Raw genomic sequence first — 18,634 nt, 5'->3', positions numbered from 1 at the left:
ATTTATAAAAAATATGAATAGAAAAAACATTTTTTTGGACATTACAAAATTTTATTTGTAAGTTTCTCCTATATTTTTTTCCTAGAGTGAAGTACAGTCTTCCAAAGAAATACTCAAAATATTATTTTGAATTTTTGATAAAGATAAGCAGAAATGTCAAGTAAAATAACTAGATCACAGCTTGTATTTTTAAATTCATGCAGCAAAATTATAATTAAATCATTTAAAATGTGTTGAAAATATAGCTTGATGGCATATGATCAGATATAAGGGCCACCGAAGGGAATTATTACAAAGATCTTTTTGTGCCAGGCATGTATATTGTGTAACCCTAAAAGAAACATACATTTGGAGGCATTGATAGTTAAGCCTTCAAGTGTAGCATGAAAAAATTTTTTTTGGAAATGATCGATTGTGAAATATTTTAAAGCCTACATAAATGCATGAAAATGATTATGCAGCATATTATATAATATGAGCACTAGTTTCCATTTGGTTTTTGATGTTAACCCTTAATTATGACTTCCAAAGCAAATTTTTAAATAATTCACTGAATTCCGTTTCTCATAGTGCTCTGCTGTCAAATAGATCTGGTGGAATCACCGCCCAGGTTAGAACCAGCCTGGAACCCCGACTGTGTGCGGGGGCTCAGCGGGTATCAGGCTCTGGTGACTCAGTGGGAGGAAGGCCCTGTGCTGCCCACTGTCTGCAGCCCGGGTGGGAGAGGCCACGGGCCCAGAGAGGGCAGGCTCTCAAGAAGTGTTGTCTCCGGGCCTGGAGTGTCTCTAAGTGAAGTGAAAGAAACGTGCGCGAATGACTTCACAAGGAGCCATCAAGCATTTGAAACGGCGCATGCGCTGTGCTTTGGCCAGTGTGAGGCTGGGCCTCTGTGTGCAGAGCCCTGAAAATCCAGAGGGTACTGGGGTTTCTGGTGCTAACCGGGACAGCAGAGAGCAGCTTGCTGCTCAGGGGGCCTGCTGGGCAGCTGCGATTGGCTTCTGCAGCCTCCGGGCTGATCTCTGTGCCTCAGGCCGCTCAGGGTGTAGCCTCCACAGGACTGACACAGCGGAGGGCTCGGAGGTGTGCTGGGAGTGTGTGCAAAGCCTGCTGCGTGTGACAGCACATCCGTGGGCCCCGCCCCACATTGGACCTGCCCTCCAGCGAGTTCTGGGCTGTTCTCCCTGCCTCGGTCCGCAGCTGCTCCCAAGCACACCCTGCATACACAGCGAGACCAGAAGGCAGGGCGTGGAGTCTATTTTACGTTTTATTTACTGGCATGTTTGCAGTACGTAATAATGAAATGTATCTGGGGACATTCATACATATCAGCCTGGTGATTGTTGATATGCTTTCTGCCCCTTCCCCATCTCTGAGAAAAGCGTCTCTGTTTCCTGCCTTCTTCCTCTTTGGACTCTTTAGTCTACGTGTATTTTGGGTTTCTCCTATAAGAGAATCCACGCTATAATTAACCTTCTGTGCCTGACTTCTTTCTCTCAACATCTGGTCTCAGGTCCCACCCATTTTCTTACAAATGCCTTGAATTTATTCTTCTTAATGGCTGAATAATACTCCATTCTAACTTACCACATTTTCTTGCTCCATTCATCTATTGTTAGGCATCTAGGTCTCACAGTCTATGGTGCATGTGTGCGTGTGTGTGCAGGTATGTGTGTGTATGGGTGTACACAGCATGTTATGTATGTCATTTCAAAAGAGTATTAGACCACGGAGTGCTTGCTTGAACATTATTTTTGCCAGCTCTTCATAAACACACATGTAAGTAGACTGTATGTCAGCACTTCTTACCTTGCTTTGTTTCGTATTTATACTGAATTAAGGATAATTTTATTTCTCTAAATTTTTTACTAATTAGGAATCAAAACAATATTTAAAAAAATAAACCCTTGATCCTGATGACTAGGCAGCAAATAAAAGAAAATCCCACTGTAAATCACAATTAAAATTACATCTTAAATATTGGCATAAGTACAATTGTATTACTTTTTCCTTCTAAATAACAGTTTCCAGTCTGGAAGACAATCAAAGATTTTGTAGTTTGTTATAATCGAACATAGTTCTATTTGGAATTCCTAAGTTTGTGATGGTGTTGATTTAAAATAAGCCAATATATAATCTCATGAATCTTTACTTTGAAGGCTTCAGTGGTACTTTAGGAAAAATTTTCTTTGAGATATGATGTTAAAATCCCTGTACCATGATTCAAACAGTCCATGCAGTTTCTGCTTTTATCAGCTTCTAGGAATTATGAAACTGAATATGGGTGACGAGAACAGAGCGAATATTTGGGGGAAAATCTGTTACATAAACAGATTAGAAGATTTATTTAAATGTGAGCTCTGGAGTCCAACAAACTAAGAGACCTTTGTATCTCTGCACAACATTTACCCGATAATCAAAAAAATTAATTCTCAAGCTGGGTGTTGTGGTGCACACCTGTAATTCCAGCACTTGAGAGGCTGAGGCAGGAAGATTGCCATGAGTTCATGGCTACATAGTACATAGTCCTAGGGTACATAGTGCATTCAATGCCAGTGTAAACTACACAGTGAGACCTTGTCTCAAAAAAGGGACAATTCTCTGAGGTCAGTAGTTTATTGTTTCACTAAGTAGGATTAACCACCCCATGTGTATTATGTGGCTGATCGCTAATAACTGAAAATGTACAATGGAAAATTAAAACCTCACTTAGCCTTTGTATTCCTTTGCAAGAGGGAGGAAAGTATGCAATTAGGGTTTTAGCGTCAAATCCATAACACAAAGTTAGAGTTGACGCTATGAGCCTGAACGGAGCTGTTCCATAAGCGAGGACTCAGAAGCGGGTGCTAAGCGGCGCCTTCCTCCCCCTGATCCTTGCTGTCCAGGACACGCGGCCCCTCAGTTCCGTGGACGCGGAGCTGCGGCCCTGAGCTAGCACCGAGGTCCCGGGCGGCGGCTGGTGCTGTCTGACGAACACTCACTGCTCCGTGCTGGCTCACACAGTGTCACTTCGATCCCCTGAAGGCTCAGATGGCTTTCACATCTCACCGTTCTCAGCCGAAGTCTTCATTTCAGCACCACCAGTGAGTACTAAGGAACCCAATTTGGGGACATCACGCACCTCATAATTTAACTCAATCACCCATACCCTGGTTTAGGTCAAAACGAGAATCCTGTGATGATCTTGCACGCTTCCACACTCATGGCTAGTAGGAGAGAGCTCACTGTTTTCGTTTGATTTTTGCTATAGGATCAATACCAATAAGAAATACAGCTCTGCACAAAGCTATAAATGTTTGCCCTGAATTTATTTTTGAAATGTGGTGAAATATTATAGCTGATTATCAAAAATAGGAAGAATAGGATCTGACATATTGAAATGACCCAAAGAATTATAAATCTAGACTGGAGATCAAATAAAAGAACTCAAAGAGTAAACCAATTGTCAGATCAGGAGTGTGTGTTTGTTAATGTTTCCTGTCCAATGATATAAAGTTGTCTTTGCAAAATTACTATTACATTCAAGAATCAACGGGAATGGCAAATTTTATTTTGCATGTATTTCACTATAATTTAAAATAATAATGAACTCAAACAAGAAAAAAGTAAGATGATATCCTTAGTTCATGTGCTCAAGTGTAAGCAAGGACTCCATAAATTCAAAATGTTATTTTTAAAGGAAATAAGAATACCTCGTTCAGTAATTTTCTACTAGGTATTAAGAAAAAATTAACAAATGAACAAAACAAAAGGAAAAAATTTGCAGAACTTTCAAATTTCCTACAAGATGCATACATTCATTTCGGTTTTCAGGATTCTGAGTACTTAACTGAATCCTGACTATTGATCAATGTATGGCCCATTTTTGTGTATCTCTTTACTAACTTAAAACATTATTTACTTGTTTTAAATTATGTCTTAATCCCCTGAAAATAAGCCAGGCATGGGGACAGAGGCCTGTTATCTCAGCACTCGTGAATCTGAAGAGGAGGATTGTCTCTAAAACTCCAAACCGAAACCAAATAACATGAAACAAAAACCTGAAAGCACACCATCCAGAACAAAACAAGCGGTAAATGCCCTGTGCCTCATCGTCAACTTATCCCTCCCCCATCTTGAGTAATATTTTTTCAGAATTGATCTACATATAGATCTGAAATGTGTCCGCTTTGTTTTAGATGTTTTTGCTTTATTCTAAGCAATTCAAGTTATTTGCAGTTTGGGGGATTCTTTTGTTGTTGTTGTTTTATTTGTTTTGTTTCACCTAATACTGAATTGCCAAGGTACAGCTGCCCTGCCATTCATTGCTGTGGTGCCCCGATATCTGGCACTGGCTGCTGTTGAAAATGACATGAAGGTATGGCCACGCGAGCTCATTTCCGAACGAGGGCCGTGGCCTTTTAAAGCCATCCCTGAGCCACCTGCTGTGCGCCTCCTCACTGCAAGCTTGGACGCTGCCTTGCTCTTCACGAGCAGGGCTCCTTCACTTAAAACCTCCGTCATTTCATGGCATTTGCCTGTGAGGGGAGTCCGTAGTGCTATTCTCTGTTCTTGGTGCTGAGACATAAAAGCCCGGACTTTCATGATAAAGATAGTATCATGCCAACGCTGGTGACTTCCAATCCCTGTGTTCATTTCAGGTTTAACAAGTCTTTTGCAGTGTGTTGCCACAGGGAATTTTTTTCTTTACCTATTAAAGAGTTTTCTGCTCACATCGGTGAGAAGTGTAATAAAAGTCTCCCCGGGACTGGGGAGGATGTGTTGTGAGCCACCAGAGCTGGCTGTGCCGGCCTCTTCCTGCCTCTGGAGCTAATAAGTTCAACTGTTTAAACTTTTCTTTGCAAAAGCTTCCTGCCAGAATTCTGAAACTTTGAAAAACCAAACAACAACAGCAAAGCCGTTCTGATAAATTCAAGATTGCTAATCATAATTAAAAGCTACTGACTGAGGGGGTCGCTGCCCTGATCTCAGCATTTGTCCCAGTAACATTTACTGTACTGTGATCTGCGGCTCCCAGAGTAGGAGGCTGAATCAGTCAGGTTCCAGCTGTGCCAGGAGTAATTATTACAGTGGACATTCAATTTCATGTGGGACTGAGTTTTCTGACCCAAAAATGAGGAAAATAAATTCGGCTATCCCACAGGGTCATGGTGGAATTTAAGTAAGATAATGTTTCTGAAATATTCAACTAAGTGACAGGCATGCCTGACTCCAAGCTTGTTAAATTCTCTCAACAAGTTCCCAGGGAACTGGGCTGGGAGCACCACTCACGGTGCGACAGAGTTGTCTCCAGACCTCTGGCAGGGGCTGGCGTGCAGCATGCAGGCTGTCCTGGAGGAGCAGGGCGCCCAACCTGTCCTGAGACAGATGCTGCCTGAACTTCTCTTGCCAGCACCAAGGGGATTTAAGGCCCCGTGACTGATGCATCCATCATTGTACACGTTCATGGAGAAAGGAGACTAGGAATGAAATGATGGTTGGTCCTGTGCTTTCTCCTTTTAGAAACTTCTCAGGCTGGCTTTGGACAATATGTAAATTTCAGGATTCTCGTGTGGCCCTACACATGGTTCATGTCCCTTCTTCAGTGGGACCTCCTCCCTTCTCTACCCAGAGTGAGGGAGTGCCCCTGTGTGGTGGACTTCGTATTCTAATACACTTTGAAATGTTTTACAGATCTATTGGCCTGCTGCGAAAGAACGGGTGGAATTATGCAAACTGGCTGGGAAAGATGCCAATGTAAGTATGAAACTTTGGAATTGCATTCGGTAAACCTCTGTGATATGATAGTGAATATTTATGTTCATTTTTATTGAATTAATGACATTAGTGTATTATTTTAAGGCTAACAGTCTCCATAAAAAATAATGTGGTGTTAATATTTCTACCTTGCCAAAAGCACTGATAATATTTGCTAAAATCCAAAAATTAAAAAAACTATGCTTTCAAATATTTTAATTCTGAATATTATTATTCACAAGACATGTATTTTGTAAGTGTACACAAAACCATCACAAGCACAGAATTAATATTTAATTTCATTGGAATTGAAATCAAAGTTACAACACAGAGCAGACCGTGTGTGTGTGCTGGGCGCTAACCCAGGGCTGCAGGCCTGCTGAGCATGTGCCCCTGGCAGAGCCACACCCAGCCCTGGAAGACTTCTTCGGGCAGTGATGTTACAGAGAAAGCAAGAACTGCTGGGAATGAATTGCAGCCCTCCAAATGACTTGGTAACAATTACATGAAACTGCTCGGGAGAGATAAGGAGTGGCCTCCCGAGACCTGCCGGAGTGCATGCTGGGTCAGGCCAGACTCCACGGGACCCTGCTGCCGTCCTCCTGACCGGCTGCCCTTGGGGGCCAGTGCCCGAGTGCACTCCAGGCTGCATCCCCTGAAGGGTGCTGTACCCCTGCTGCCTCCTACCCTCTGCTGAGGGCTCTGCTCAGCCCCATGGGCCCTGACTTCCGGCCCTATGCTGAAGGGGGCAGGTGTGCTCGTTAGGGGAAACACAGCACATCTGAATATAGCTAAAGAGGAAGAGTTGCAGAAATGTGGATGTCTCGAGGCTCTAAAGCTTCGTGAACCCACAGTGGTAGAGGCGTGTTGAGCCGAGCGGGGTCTTCACATTCAATAATAACTGTATGAAAGGATCATTAGATTTCAGTTACCAATGTGATAGAAGCACAGTATGTCAAGTGGCATCTAATAAGCTGACAAGCAGGTCAAAACAACAGCAGTCCAAGGCAAGTTATTTCATTCAGTGTTCACAGTTATTCAAAAATATTTTAAACCACCTAAATATGGGCACAAATGTAAATGTGAGACGAATATGGCATCTGTCTTCATGGGCCTTCCGTGAATTGCATCATAAAGGCACATGGGTGACTTGGACATAGTAACAGCACCAGGAGACAGAATACGCAGACCCAAGCAAAGTATAGTTGTGCTAACGCCCACCTGGGTTTGTATTCAGTTAGTATTAACTGTGACCCTGAGTCCTGTGCACATTTGCAGAAATACGCCAGTGAGAGGCAACTGCACTGGGACAGAGTTTGCCCATCCATATCACTGGTAAAGAAGTAATTAATCTCTTTGAGAATAGATTCTTCTTCCTGTGACTTTAAAAACTTCATCCTGTTATTATCTCAGCCCTGAGCAAGGGGTCAGGTCTACAGATGCATCGTCTTTATAGAATGCACGAGGCTTGGGTTGTGAGAGTTTCAGCATTATTCTGTCCAGTGAACAGCTGGAGCAAGGCATAACCAGTGTACGTACTGTTGCATTTTGTGTCTCACCAGTATTGTGGGATGAAGAGGCCAGGAGGGAAAGGATGCTTTCCACTTACTTCAATAAGCCGATGTCAGTTTTCCCATGGTTATTTGAGGGATAAACACTAGAGGTCAAGTAGTCAGTGAAGTTTTAAACTGTGACTGTGCTAAGCTATAGCGTGTGCACTAAATCCAGTTACATGGTAGCTCAACTGCCCCGTGTACCGAATTAGAGCAAAGCGTGATGCGTGCTTGCTGGAGGCCATGCCGATGGGCAGATGGACTCTGCAGAGAGCACCCCCACCCGGCTCAGCTCTGCTTGGGAAGCAGTAATGAGCACATCTACTACCAAGCCAAGATGCGCCATGAAACGCTTCCCTTCTTCACTCCAATTTGCAAAGTTGGAAGTTGAATCATGAAGTTCATTTTTACTTTGTCACTTCAAAATATGACTTTGAAACCTGACATTTTTGTAGCACTTACCATTTTAAGAAATGGCTTTCAGTTCCTGTATGTGTAATCTCTCAGTCCTCACAACAACACTGTATGCTATGTTTTATTACGATTCCCCATCCTCTGAGTAACAAATACAAAGCCAGAAAATCACTGATCTGTCCAGTGTCTCACACGTGGTAATAGTGGAGCCAGGAGCTGTCCGTAAAATGCGTACATCCCATCTAAAGGCAGTGTCTTCCAATTACCTCTCTCTTCAGTACCACCGCGATGGAGGCCTTCCTCCTGCACAGCACTGTGTATAATTTGGCCGATAGGAACCTGAGACAGATCCGTGATTATGTTATCTTTTACTATTTTTGGCTTTCTCTCTCTCCTTCCTCCTTTCCAGTAATTTTTACCTGCTTTCTAAAAGTGTGTTTAGGATTAAAAAGCCTTTGGAAAGACTGTCCCTTTAGACAAAGCTACTATACAACCACAAAATAGCAAATCATTTACCATCACGAAAGCTAGCTGATCAGCTGATCGGAGTGGGAGGGAAAGAGAGGCGTTAGACTTTCCTGAGCAAGGTCCCGCACATAACTGCAAGGAAGGAAAGGGATGAGAAGAAGATGTTGGGCAGTGTGCCTTTGTGTGTAGAAGGTTCTTCAAACCAGAGCCACTAAAGAAATGCCCTTAGTCTTGACCTTGAGGGAAGAGCGCAGCACAGGTAAAGAGCACAGGGTCAGGCAGCCACACATCACAAAGGGTCGTCCAGCTGCAAAAGTCTATGATTCTTCTTTCCTTTAACATTTTAAGGAAGTCTAGAACCCAGTGTTATTGTAGAACATTTGTAAATTCTAAAGAAAATACTGGAGTCACTGGTAAATACCTCGTCCCTAACAAACCCTACTCTCAGGTCACTGGTGCGGCTGTGGTGTTGATTCTTCTTCCATACCCATTTCTACTGTCAGAGCAAATCACTGTACACACAATCCTCGAAACACTTATCTTACTTTGTAGTCTATCATGGGCATTTTCCCATCCCACTGAATTCCTTGCTCTAATGCAACTTTCCATAAGCACACTGTGTTCCTTTACACATTCCTTCACCAGCCGCTCTTGTAATATTGACAAGACCTTTGTCTATTAAGCAGGCCTCTACTAGTTAAGGACATGTAATTTTCATGCACATGTTGCTAAACTGCCCTCCAAAAAATTTATGTCGAATACATTCTAGCCAGAACTTCATGATTACAAGACTTTAATTCCCTAGACCCCCGCTAATATTGGATACAACACACAGAGAAAATTTATTATGAATGCATAGCAATGAATAGAATACTTCAATCTTTGCCAACAAATGGAAAGATATTTTTGCTGTTTAGCTTGAAATTCTTTCACTATAAATACTAAATATTGTACATAACTGTACAATTAGTATTTTAATGGTATATCACTGCCATTTGTTTATTTTTATTCTAGTGCTTATTTTTCTCATTGATTACTTACAGATTTATAAAACACATATATCTATACGTGTCTATTTTATGTTGGGTTGTATGTGTACAGTTAAAAAATGTATGTGTAAATATGTTATAAAGCATATTATTATGCTGGGTTCCACTAATGAGAAAAATATACTTTATTCATTACTCTATTTTAAATATATACCTTTAAATATTTAAATAGGAATGTGTCTTAAACTTTTCCTTTAAGGTGTTTTCTTTTGCTCTTTTACCACAACTGGTTATTGCTCCTTAGAAATCTATACTGCTAAATCATCCATTTTTAAGATAAATAAGATATTTGAATTTTTATATGTTTATATTGAATTTTTAGCAATTTATTACAATATGTTAAATATTCTAAGGCCTAAGTAGCTATTCTCCATGCAGGATTCTGTCTGAGAACTGCATCTGGTCAGTGATCAAAAAAGGTTTGATGATTATTACAATATTTTGTAAACCAGACCAAAAATAAAAACAACTCAGGGGGCTGGGGTGTGGTCCTGTGGTGGCACTCACCTAGCAGGACTGAGACCCGGGTTCCAACCCCACTGCCACCAAAGAGAACAAAAGAATATCAGATTTCTAAATGGCTGCTTTCTTATATTTAGCCTAATAAGTTTAAATTAGTCATTGTATTTCAGTTGTCAGAATTACATCTAAGGCTATTGAATGGTCTCTGTAAATCTGGTGATCTACAAGTACTTGGCTGGTATCTTTCCAAGGACCTGGGCAGAAACTAAAATTCTGAAAGTCCGTGAGTAGACTAGAATATATTTTCTCTCCAAGTATGAATTCAGCTTTATTTAACTATTCATATATGGATGCATATGTGATGAAATGCCAAAAATCTAATGTCACTTAAGAGAACTAAGAAGCTGGTGGCTTCATTTTGGTAGCCTCTTTCTCTGCCTCTAGGAAGAATAGTGAAAAAAGAAAAAATCCAACATTTTTCCAAATCCAGTATCTTACTCACTACATTGTTTAGTTCCATGCAATAATTGCCATTGTGGGAAACAGCTGAGAAATTAGCCAGCTTTAAGGGCAAGTTGAAAAGGCTGCTGGGAGGGCTGTGTACCAGTAAAGGGTAGGCAAGTCACTAAGTGAAATAAATCAGGTTAATCATTAACCAGGCTGTTTAGGACAAACTTGGAAACCTCGTGTATACAGGTCAGGCAGCACCTCATTTTTGGGATTTAGAATAATGAAATACTGAATTAAAAGGAGAGCCACTGTGATGTCCCTGCAGCAGGCCGTTTTTGGAACCCTTGCTGCGCAGCACGAAAAGTGGGAGGCCCTCATCTTCCCACCCTGCTCACAGGTTCCCTGCCCGGGGGAGCGGTTCTCTTTTCTGTTTGGTTTCCTGTGCCAGATAACTGAAGGCTCCGCAAACTGTGTTCCACCCCGTGCCAGCCCAGTGTGGGGGCAGGCAGGGTTTCCTAGGCCAAGCCTCGGTCAGGGAGCTGGCATGGTAGGTTACTCTCTAGGGCTGGCTGCATTTTTTTTAGATATGCATAATGATTACATTCATCAGAGGGAATTTGTTCCTGTAAGTGTGCATCTTGCTTCTTTTTTCCCATTCACCTCCCCTCCCTTCAACCCTCCTCCCCCTCCTTATGACACGTACTTCTGGAGAAATCACACAGTGTGACATGCAGCCGGGCGTGGTGGTGCACTCCTGCAATCCCAGCACTTGGGAGGGCGAGGCAGGAGGATCGCTGTAAGTTCAAGGTCCTCCTGGGCTGCACAGTGAGTTTAAGGCCAGCCTGGACCAAACTAAACCAAACCAAACAAAACAAGATATGCTTTGGTGTGATGCAGGGCTTTTTGTTTTATGGCCCTGAAATACCTCCCATGTGTATACAGATTCCTGGCCAGCCTCACGCAGTATCGCCTCTGGGCCCCATCTTTCTGACTTCACGATGTGCATTGTGGCGGTTTCTTGATACAAATGTTTCTTTCAGAACCTTGCGCGATGGTCCTGTCAGTTCTGTGACTATTAAAAACTGGAGCGGCTCGGGCCGGGGATTTAGCTCAGTGTTTCCGCCGCCCGCCTTGCCAGCCCAAGGTCCCGAGTTTGATCCCTGGTACCAAACAAATTAAATTAAATTAAATTTTAAAAATAAAACTAGGGGGCTCGCGGTGGCCCCGCCTCACCCTCCCAGCAGTCTCCGGCTGTGCGGGCACCCTCGCGGACGTCTCCCCTCCCCTCCCCGAGGAAAGACAGCAGCGGCCTCCCGAGCTGCGCAGGCAGAGGTCACGCTCTGTGGCCCCTGTTCCTCGCAGCTGCCCCGGCCGCCGCAGGGTCCGTGGGCGGCCTCTCTTCCCTCAGATTGCTGCGTCCTGGCTGTTTCCAGGGCGATTCCCTAACAGGCAACATCGCATCAGGAGCGTGAGCGAGCTCCCTGCCTGTGTGCAGATAAAGACAAGTCCCTGACAGCAGACGCCCAGCGCGAGAGACAGCCGCTCACCACCGTGGCTTTGATGAGCTAGACGAGTTAGCAGGAAGCTGTCTTTAAATAATCTTCTTTAAGAGTCTACATATAGTAAGCACATGGAAAGGCATCAGACATACGAAGGCAGGAATACATCCACAGTACAAACTGCAGGCCCCTACAGTGTGATGTTTGCAGCATGCAGCCCTGGGCCCTGCACTGTGGCCCTTTACGGTGCACAGCCGTAGGCCGGACCCTGCCAGCTAACACTGTCTCCTGCCGGAGAGCAGGGGTCCTCGCCTGTGTGGTACCCGAGGGGTCAACACTGGCACTTCACGTGGTCTGAAACGGTGACTTCATTATTATTATTATTATTAGGGAGCAACAAGACTCAGCCCGCAGTGCACATTCTTCTGTGATAGGTTCACATTTCCCTGAGTAGAGCTATAAATTCTTGAGATGTGAAAGTGCAGGGCAGCAGGGTGAAGGTCAAACAGGGAGCCTGGAGCTAGCAGAGTTTCAACAGCTGTCCATTCACCTTCCAGGCAGAGTGGCCCCCGGATGTGGGTATTTCATAGGTTAGGACAGGGTTCGTCGTTCAGTGTTGTGTTGTGTGGTTGTCAATCTGGGTAACGCTCAGAACAGCGCTGCAGCTGGGTCACTGTTTCAAAGCCGTCTGTCATGAGTCCTGTCATCGGTCCTTCCTCTCTACCGTGAGCCCTCCTGGCCGGGCCAGCGCTGTGTCTGCCGGGTTCGGGGCAGGGGCAGGGATTCCGCTGGGATGTCAGGGCCTCAGTGGGCGGCACTCCTGAGGGACACCAGCCTCCCGTGTGGAGCAGCCCCTAGGATACAGGCGTGCCACAGCCCAGTACTTTCTGAGGCGTCTGTGGGCCTGGAATCATGAAGCCATCCTTGAGAAAGTGCTTCCCCAGGCAGGCAGATACTTCCAGAGGCGAATGGGAAATAACACACAGTGCAGAGGATGCTGCCCTGGAGGGCAGCTGCTCCCTCCTGAGGCTGTGCAGGGAGTGAAGGAGCTAATTCCAAAGACAGCCACTGTGCAGAGCGGGGCTTGGGAAGGAGATGCCTAAGAGCCTTTCCGGATGCCACTGGGTGTAGGAGAATTTCCTCGAGAAAACCAGAAGCTGCTCTTGTCATCAGCAGGAAACTATTTTTCCTTCAAGGTTCCATAGCATCTGAAGATCAGTGGAAGGCTGAGGTGGGCGAGCCCCCCAGTGAGAATGCACCTCACGTGCATGGACATAGGCTGTGCCCAGTGCTCTGGGCCCGGGGCAGCCCTGTGGGGAGCTTAGTGACATCAGCACAGCGGGCATTGTCCTCTTGGCATCCTGAGGGGAAGAAGCCCGGCCACTCACCCTCCCTGCAGGTGCTGCAGCCCGCACCCAACACCCTCACTGGTTCAAATGCTGTGTGACCTCACGAAGCTGCAGAGTCCTCTTTCAGGCCACAGTTCCTGCATGTGTCTTGCCTTTTTTTGTTGTTAATTCGGGTGCCTAAACCTTTCTCATAACTCTTTCATTTTTTCTGTTTTGAGATTTATCTACTTGAACAACTGATGGTATGAATGCTAATCCTCCAGAACCTGAATCATGTGCTAATGCTTTGAATTTTTATGCTCCATAGACAGAATGTGCGAATTTCATCAGAGTGCTTCAACCCTACAACAAAACTCACACTTATGTGTGTGGAACGGGAGCTTTTCACCCAGTGTGTGGCTACATTGACCTTGGAGTCTCTAAGGAGGTAACACAATGAGCTACTGGAGAAACAGTTTATCGCGATGCTTTGTTACTTAATGTCTGTAACAGAAAACAGGCAGTTGAATATAAGAATTGAAACAGAGTTTATGAACTGTATAAAGATTCATGTTCGTAACCATTTTATGGATTATCAGTTTCAGTACACATTTTACCCACCTAATAAATCCTTCCTATTAAAAGTTGTTTTTATTGAGCCAATCAAAATTAATAGTATAAAATGTTAAAAATGCTTGTTTTCTATGGGTTCTGTGTATATCTTTATCTTCCCTTGAGTTTCCTTTATAACTAAATATGTGAGGTTACACTGCTATTGGTAAACATCCATTTCCATTAGATTTTGCAATGGAACTATATCATAAAGGACGTTATTTTTCCATTCTGCTTCAAAATTGGCCTGGTCAGTGTGTTTATGGCAGTTGGCATTAAGGAAGGGCATGCTAATGATTTTCCTGGATGCAGATAGTCACTGTCACACTGAACTCCGTTTCAGCTGGGGCAAATTCACGTAAGGAAATAAGGATGTGATAATGAAGATGAGTCCATTCCAGACATCACTGAGCATCTGGAGAGAGGCAGTGGCACTGCTGAGATCTAGCTGATGATGAACACTTGGCTGTCTGAGTTGTGGACTCTACTGCACATTACCTGGATTCGATCCTTAAATTTCACAAACTATTAACAAAGTCAGTTCTGCTATAATCCCTGATATACAGGCTAGCAGACTTCAAGACTCAGTGGGAAAACATTGCATTTCCAAGCTCACCAGACTAATAAGTGGCCCAGCCCTGGCGTGGAGCAGGGGCTGCTTCTGGTGCAAGAGCACCCGAATTCGATCCAAGCCCCGAACCATCCCTGTGTGGGGGCCTGGTCCCCGGTCCCTGTGCACATAGACCTGTGCTTCTTGTGACCAACCACACCTTGTAGCATAGTTGATTGCAGCTGAAGTCATGACAGGGATTTGACTGATTCCTGCAAAGACCACACCCACAACTGGGGCTACATAAATCTTCCTCCCTAACCAAACTGCCCAACCAACCCAGACTGAAACCTTTGAAAGTCAAGCAGCCCTGATAGTTAAATCTCTGAACCACGGGAGACTTGGCAGCTGAATCCATCATTCTTCCGTGCTGGGGTAATGTTCTCCCCGAGGGTGATACACACCAGTAGCTCCCAGCACAGGGTGCAGGTATGCAAGATAGCCCAGAGCCCAGGCTAAAGGTCAAACTCACAACCTGCCAGGGGAGCAAACAGTGTCCTCTAACTCCCTAAGTGCTGAAAGGGAATTTGGATGGCGCTGATTGCTTGGCTTGGGACTGTCAAGAAGCCCAGGGCAGTCAAATTTACAAGCTTCATAAATAAGAGAATTGATTCTGAGCTGGCTGTGTTTCAGCTGCCGGGAGCACAGGTAACTGAGCAGCAAATCTGCTGCAAGATGGGAACCTTTAAAATCACCCCTGGTTCCCGGAAGTCCTAGTCCTTTAGAGGAGTCTGGAAGGCTTTCTGTTTTCAGTAGGAAAGGCTGCTGCATGCAGGGGGCTGGTGCCAGGCACTCCCAGGACTTCTGGCCCAGGGGAGGAAGAGGAGGGAGCTGAGGTGAAGGCAGAGCAGGCGAGGAGCAGAGGCTCTGTGGTGGCTGAGGAGGGGCGAGGACCATTTCTGGGGAAGGATGGGTCAGGACTGCGCCTGTGCACGTGCCTGGAGGGTCATGCTCAGGTCACCCCAAGGGCCACCGGGTCTGGAATTCAAGAATAAAATCCAGGCAGTCATCAATAACTGGAACCTGGATGGAGTTTGAAACAGGACTGCAGTCACTCACCAGCTGCATGACCTGATGAACACTCCACAGGCTTTCTCAGAATTGTGATTGTTCAGTAAAATGATGAAAATGATAGCAACAGTGTTCAAGAGCTGTGTTTATGATTGCATGTGCTTCAGTGTAAGGCTTGCTGCATTCCAGACAGTAACATCCAGTCATTGTTAGGCAGCAGAAACACAGGCAGGTGAGGTGGCATGAATTGCAACATCATACACGCACACGCACACGCACACGGCACGGGAACAGGCAGAGTAATACTGATGCGCCTCACCACCGCAGTGCCTGTGGTGTTCAGTGGCCGCACTGGCAGGAGGCTCTTTCCCCTGTGCCCCGCTCTGGAGCCGCACACCCCGAGTTTAGGTGGGGATGGTCTGACAGTAACTCGGCCTCGTTTGGATGATTAAGTTCTCCTTACTGCCTTCTCGCCTACTGACCTCTGCACTTCTCTGCTAACTTAAGCTTGTGCAGCTCAGTCTGGTGCTTTTTGCATAATTAATCAGGCCGGGGAATTTCGAGGGGCCAATCTTATGAAACAGGTCTCCAGGCATGATCAGCGGGACTCCACCTGCTGGACTGCACGTCTGCTGGCGCTCATGGCTGCTCGGGAAGCAGGTCACCTGCTCTGCCCTTCCTGGGGAGGACTGTGTGCCCATGGCCCGCAGACACCAAGATCATGGGCTTCTCCTGAGAAGTTAGAAACAAAAGTGCACAGTGGATGAGTCCGTCTGAGGCCTCTCCTTGCGTGCCCTGTGACACCCTCGCAGACACTGTCTCGCTGTGCAGTATACTTTCTGAGGTGCCAGATGCAATTCACTTTTCACTCTGTAGCGTCCCCTGGTAGACCTTACAGTCCACGGCTCTGTTTGACCCGTGGAAAATAATGTGCCCTTAGCGACACACAAATATACTTCGGATCCACCGTCTGCAGATGTTTTCTCAGCACCTCTCTTCCTGGCTGCATTGGAAAGCTGTTCCAACCACTGCTCTCTCTCTCTCCCCCCTGCCCATCCTGAGGCTCTGCATCACTTTCCTGAGCTGTTCAAACCAAGGAACTGGATTCAATCCTGTCACATGGTCACATGGAGTCTCTAAGTTGATTTTTAAATCTATGCGTTTGAAATTCTGAGACCAAATTAGCTAAGAGCATTAAATTGGGGACAGCCTGAGCTTAGCCTCCCAATTTGCCTTTCCCAGCGTGGGTCACTAGCCCCGATTACTAGCACTGATCCAGGTATGGAGCCTTTCTCTTCCCAAGGTCACATGTGCAGGGCTGGGATTCTCAAGACAGCTACATCGGGAGGCTCAGGTGAGCATGCAGAGATGAGGTGCCTAGTCACTGCATCTGAGGTAGTGCCTTCCAGCACCCAACCGGCTGACATTATTCCTAGTGCTACAGTGTGCATTTGAAACTAAGGACTACCACTCCTTAACCCAGCCATTTAAATTGCTCGCTGCTTTTTAGAGAGGCGATAGGAGTGGAGAAAGATCTTAGGTGACACCACGATGTAACAGACCTCTGCAACTTGGGCTCCTTGCCTGCTTCCTGTGTAAGCAGCATGGAATGGTTCTTTCTCGTGAGATGTGTGTGCTGTTAGGACAGTGCAGCTACTTGACCATCTAGAGAGAATTCCGAAATGCTGACTTTCTCTGAACGTGCATGGTAAGCCAGCTGCCTCTTGGCTGGATGGTGGTGTCATCGTTGTTACAAAACACTTGGGCTCCTGGGGCTGCATTCATTATACATTTGTATTTTTCTTGGAAAGTTCAACTGAAGATGTTAATTTTAATATTAAAAGTCTGCCAATGTCATTCTGTCTGTGGCCACTATTATAAAAATAGATGTTTCAGCCAAAATAACTATGCGGCTTTCATGTGTACAGTATTTTCATTATAGTGAAACTGCTACAAAAGAATGCTTTTATTGCCCACATATATCCACAGCTCTGGGGATTAACTGCCTGACTTAGAGCACTTTCATGTTGTTATGATAAAAACAAAGCCTTGGGGTTGAAGTGGTCTGGTGTAGTTGCAAATGTTTAGTTATACAAATCATAATCATTTTCCTGAAAGCATAAATTTTATAATAAATGTATTCCTTAGCAGAGGGAGTTGGTTCTGTTGGGCTCAGTAACTCAGGTCCTCAGCTTGGAAGACGAGTGTGCGTGGTGGAACTTGGACATGATGACAGGCCTGGCCCATTACCCAGACCCAGGGCAGTGGAAGAGCTGAGCTGAGGCCTAAGCTCGTGCCACGAGCTCAGTTAGGTTCCCCTGAATCCCCTGAGCGGTTCAGTCTCTGTCGTCCGTGTTCTTGCAGATGGTGATAATCCTGACCATCTCCCTGTGTTCCTGTTTTCCTGACAGGAAGTAGCGTTCAAACTGGACACCCATAACCTGGAGTCGGGTAGGCTGAAGTGCCCCTTTGACCCTCAGCAGGCTTTTGCGTCTGTGATGACAGGTAAGACCGAGGACGAACCGTCTGCTGTTAGCTGACTCTGGGAAGGTGTGCGTCCAGTTTCCTGTGGAGCCAGAGATACCTTTGGGGGACTCTGTCACAGCCCCATGGTGCCAGGACCATCACCCAGGGCTCTGTGTATGGAGCCCTCCTCAGTGAGCCCAGCCCAGCTTCCTGTCTGCAGCCCTGCTGCCTGAGTCCTGCTGGGATTCTTTTTCATGCAAATTACTCATCTTATAATAGTACACTTAGATAGCTAGCGTAGCGGGGTGTCCTTATATTTGGCTCACTGTGAATGTTAAATATGGCGATTCTATAAGTAAATAGTAAACAAGGTGAAGGAGGCCGGAGAGCACAGGTGTGCTGTGGTCTGTCTCCCCCAACCTCACTGCCGTACCAGGGGTATGTGAAGCTTCTGCTGGCACGTGCAGTCTCCTCACACTTGAAACACATCTGTTTCAAAACTGTATTTGTTTTCCATTACTACGTGTTTGCAGTACCTTTACGTCCTTTCCATTCGTCATGGGGAGTTGGGACCTGGACACCTCCATCTCAGTTCCCTTTCGATCCTCTACCCTCCTGTCCCTCCCTCTTCCTCTGGCTCTTGTTCCCATTGCCAAAGCTCTATTCCCATGTTGCTTCTGTTCTCTCTTTCAAAAGAAGTCCCTTGTGCATGCCTTAAATTCCAGTAAGAGAAGCGTGCAGAGCGGAGGAGGTGAGGCACTGTGTGGTCTGAGCGTCTCCAGGAATGTGGGCAGAGCCCTGGGCCGCAGGCCTCCAAGGACCCTTTTGTCTCTGGCTCCTGACTTCACTGTCCTTTAGTAACTTGTCTATCAGATGTTTGAATAGGCGCTCACAGTGAACTGCTGCGCCATTGTGATGTTCACTCAGCCAGAGCAGTAATCTGCTTTGAAGTGAAAGCCCGTGTGTGTTTTGAAAATTA

The 18,634-nt window shown here is 45.4% G+C and overlaps 1 protein-coding gene across 6 annotated transcripts in view; it reads left to right on the top strand.

Moving 5' to 3' along the window:
- Sema3d (semaphorin 3D) overlaps positions 1-18,634 on the top strand; it is a 161,823-nt gene that overhangs the window by 85,903 nt on the left and 57,286 nt on the right. For all 6 annotated transcript variants that reach the window (XM_004839776.4, XM_013070355.3, XM_004839774.3 and 3 more), the window contains 3 exons: positions 5,671-5,733; positions 13,285-13,404; positions 17,601-17,694. In XM_004839776.4, the coding sequence (XP_004839833.1) occupies positions 5,671-5,733; positions 13,285-13,404; positions 17,601-17,694 (277 nt within the window). The remainder of the gene's footprint in view (positions 1-5,670; positions 5,734-13,284; positions 13,405-17,600; positions 17,695-18,634) is intronic.

This window comes from Heterocephalus glaber, unplaced genomic scaffold (assembly GCF_053883595.1).
Source record: "Heterocephalus glaber isolate CG9 unplaced genomic scaffold, H.glaber_assembly_v1.0 deba00000678, whole genome shotgun sequence".
Taxonomy (NCBI): Eukaryota; Metazoa; Chordata; class Mammalia; order Rodentia; family Bathyergidae; genus Heterocephalus; species Heterocephalus glaber.
The sequence above is the reverse complement of the archived record's forward strand: the minus strand, read 5'-3'. Positions and strand labels throughout refer to the sequence as shown.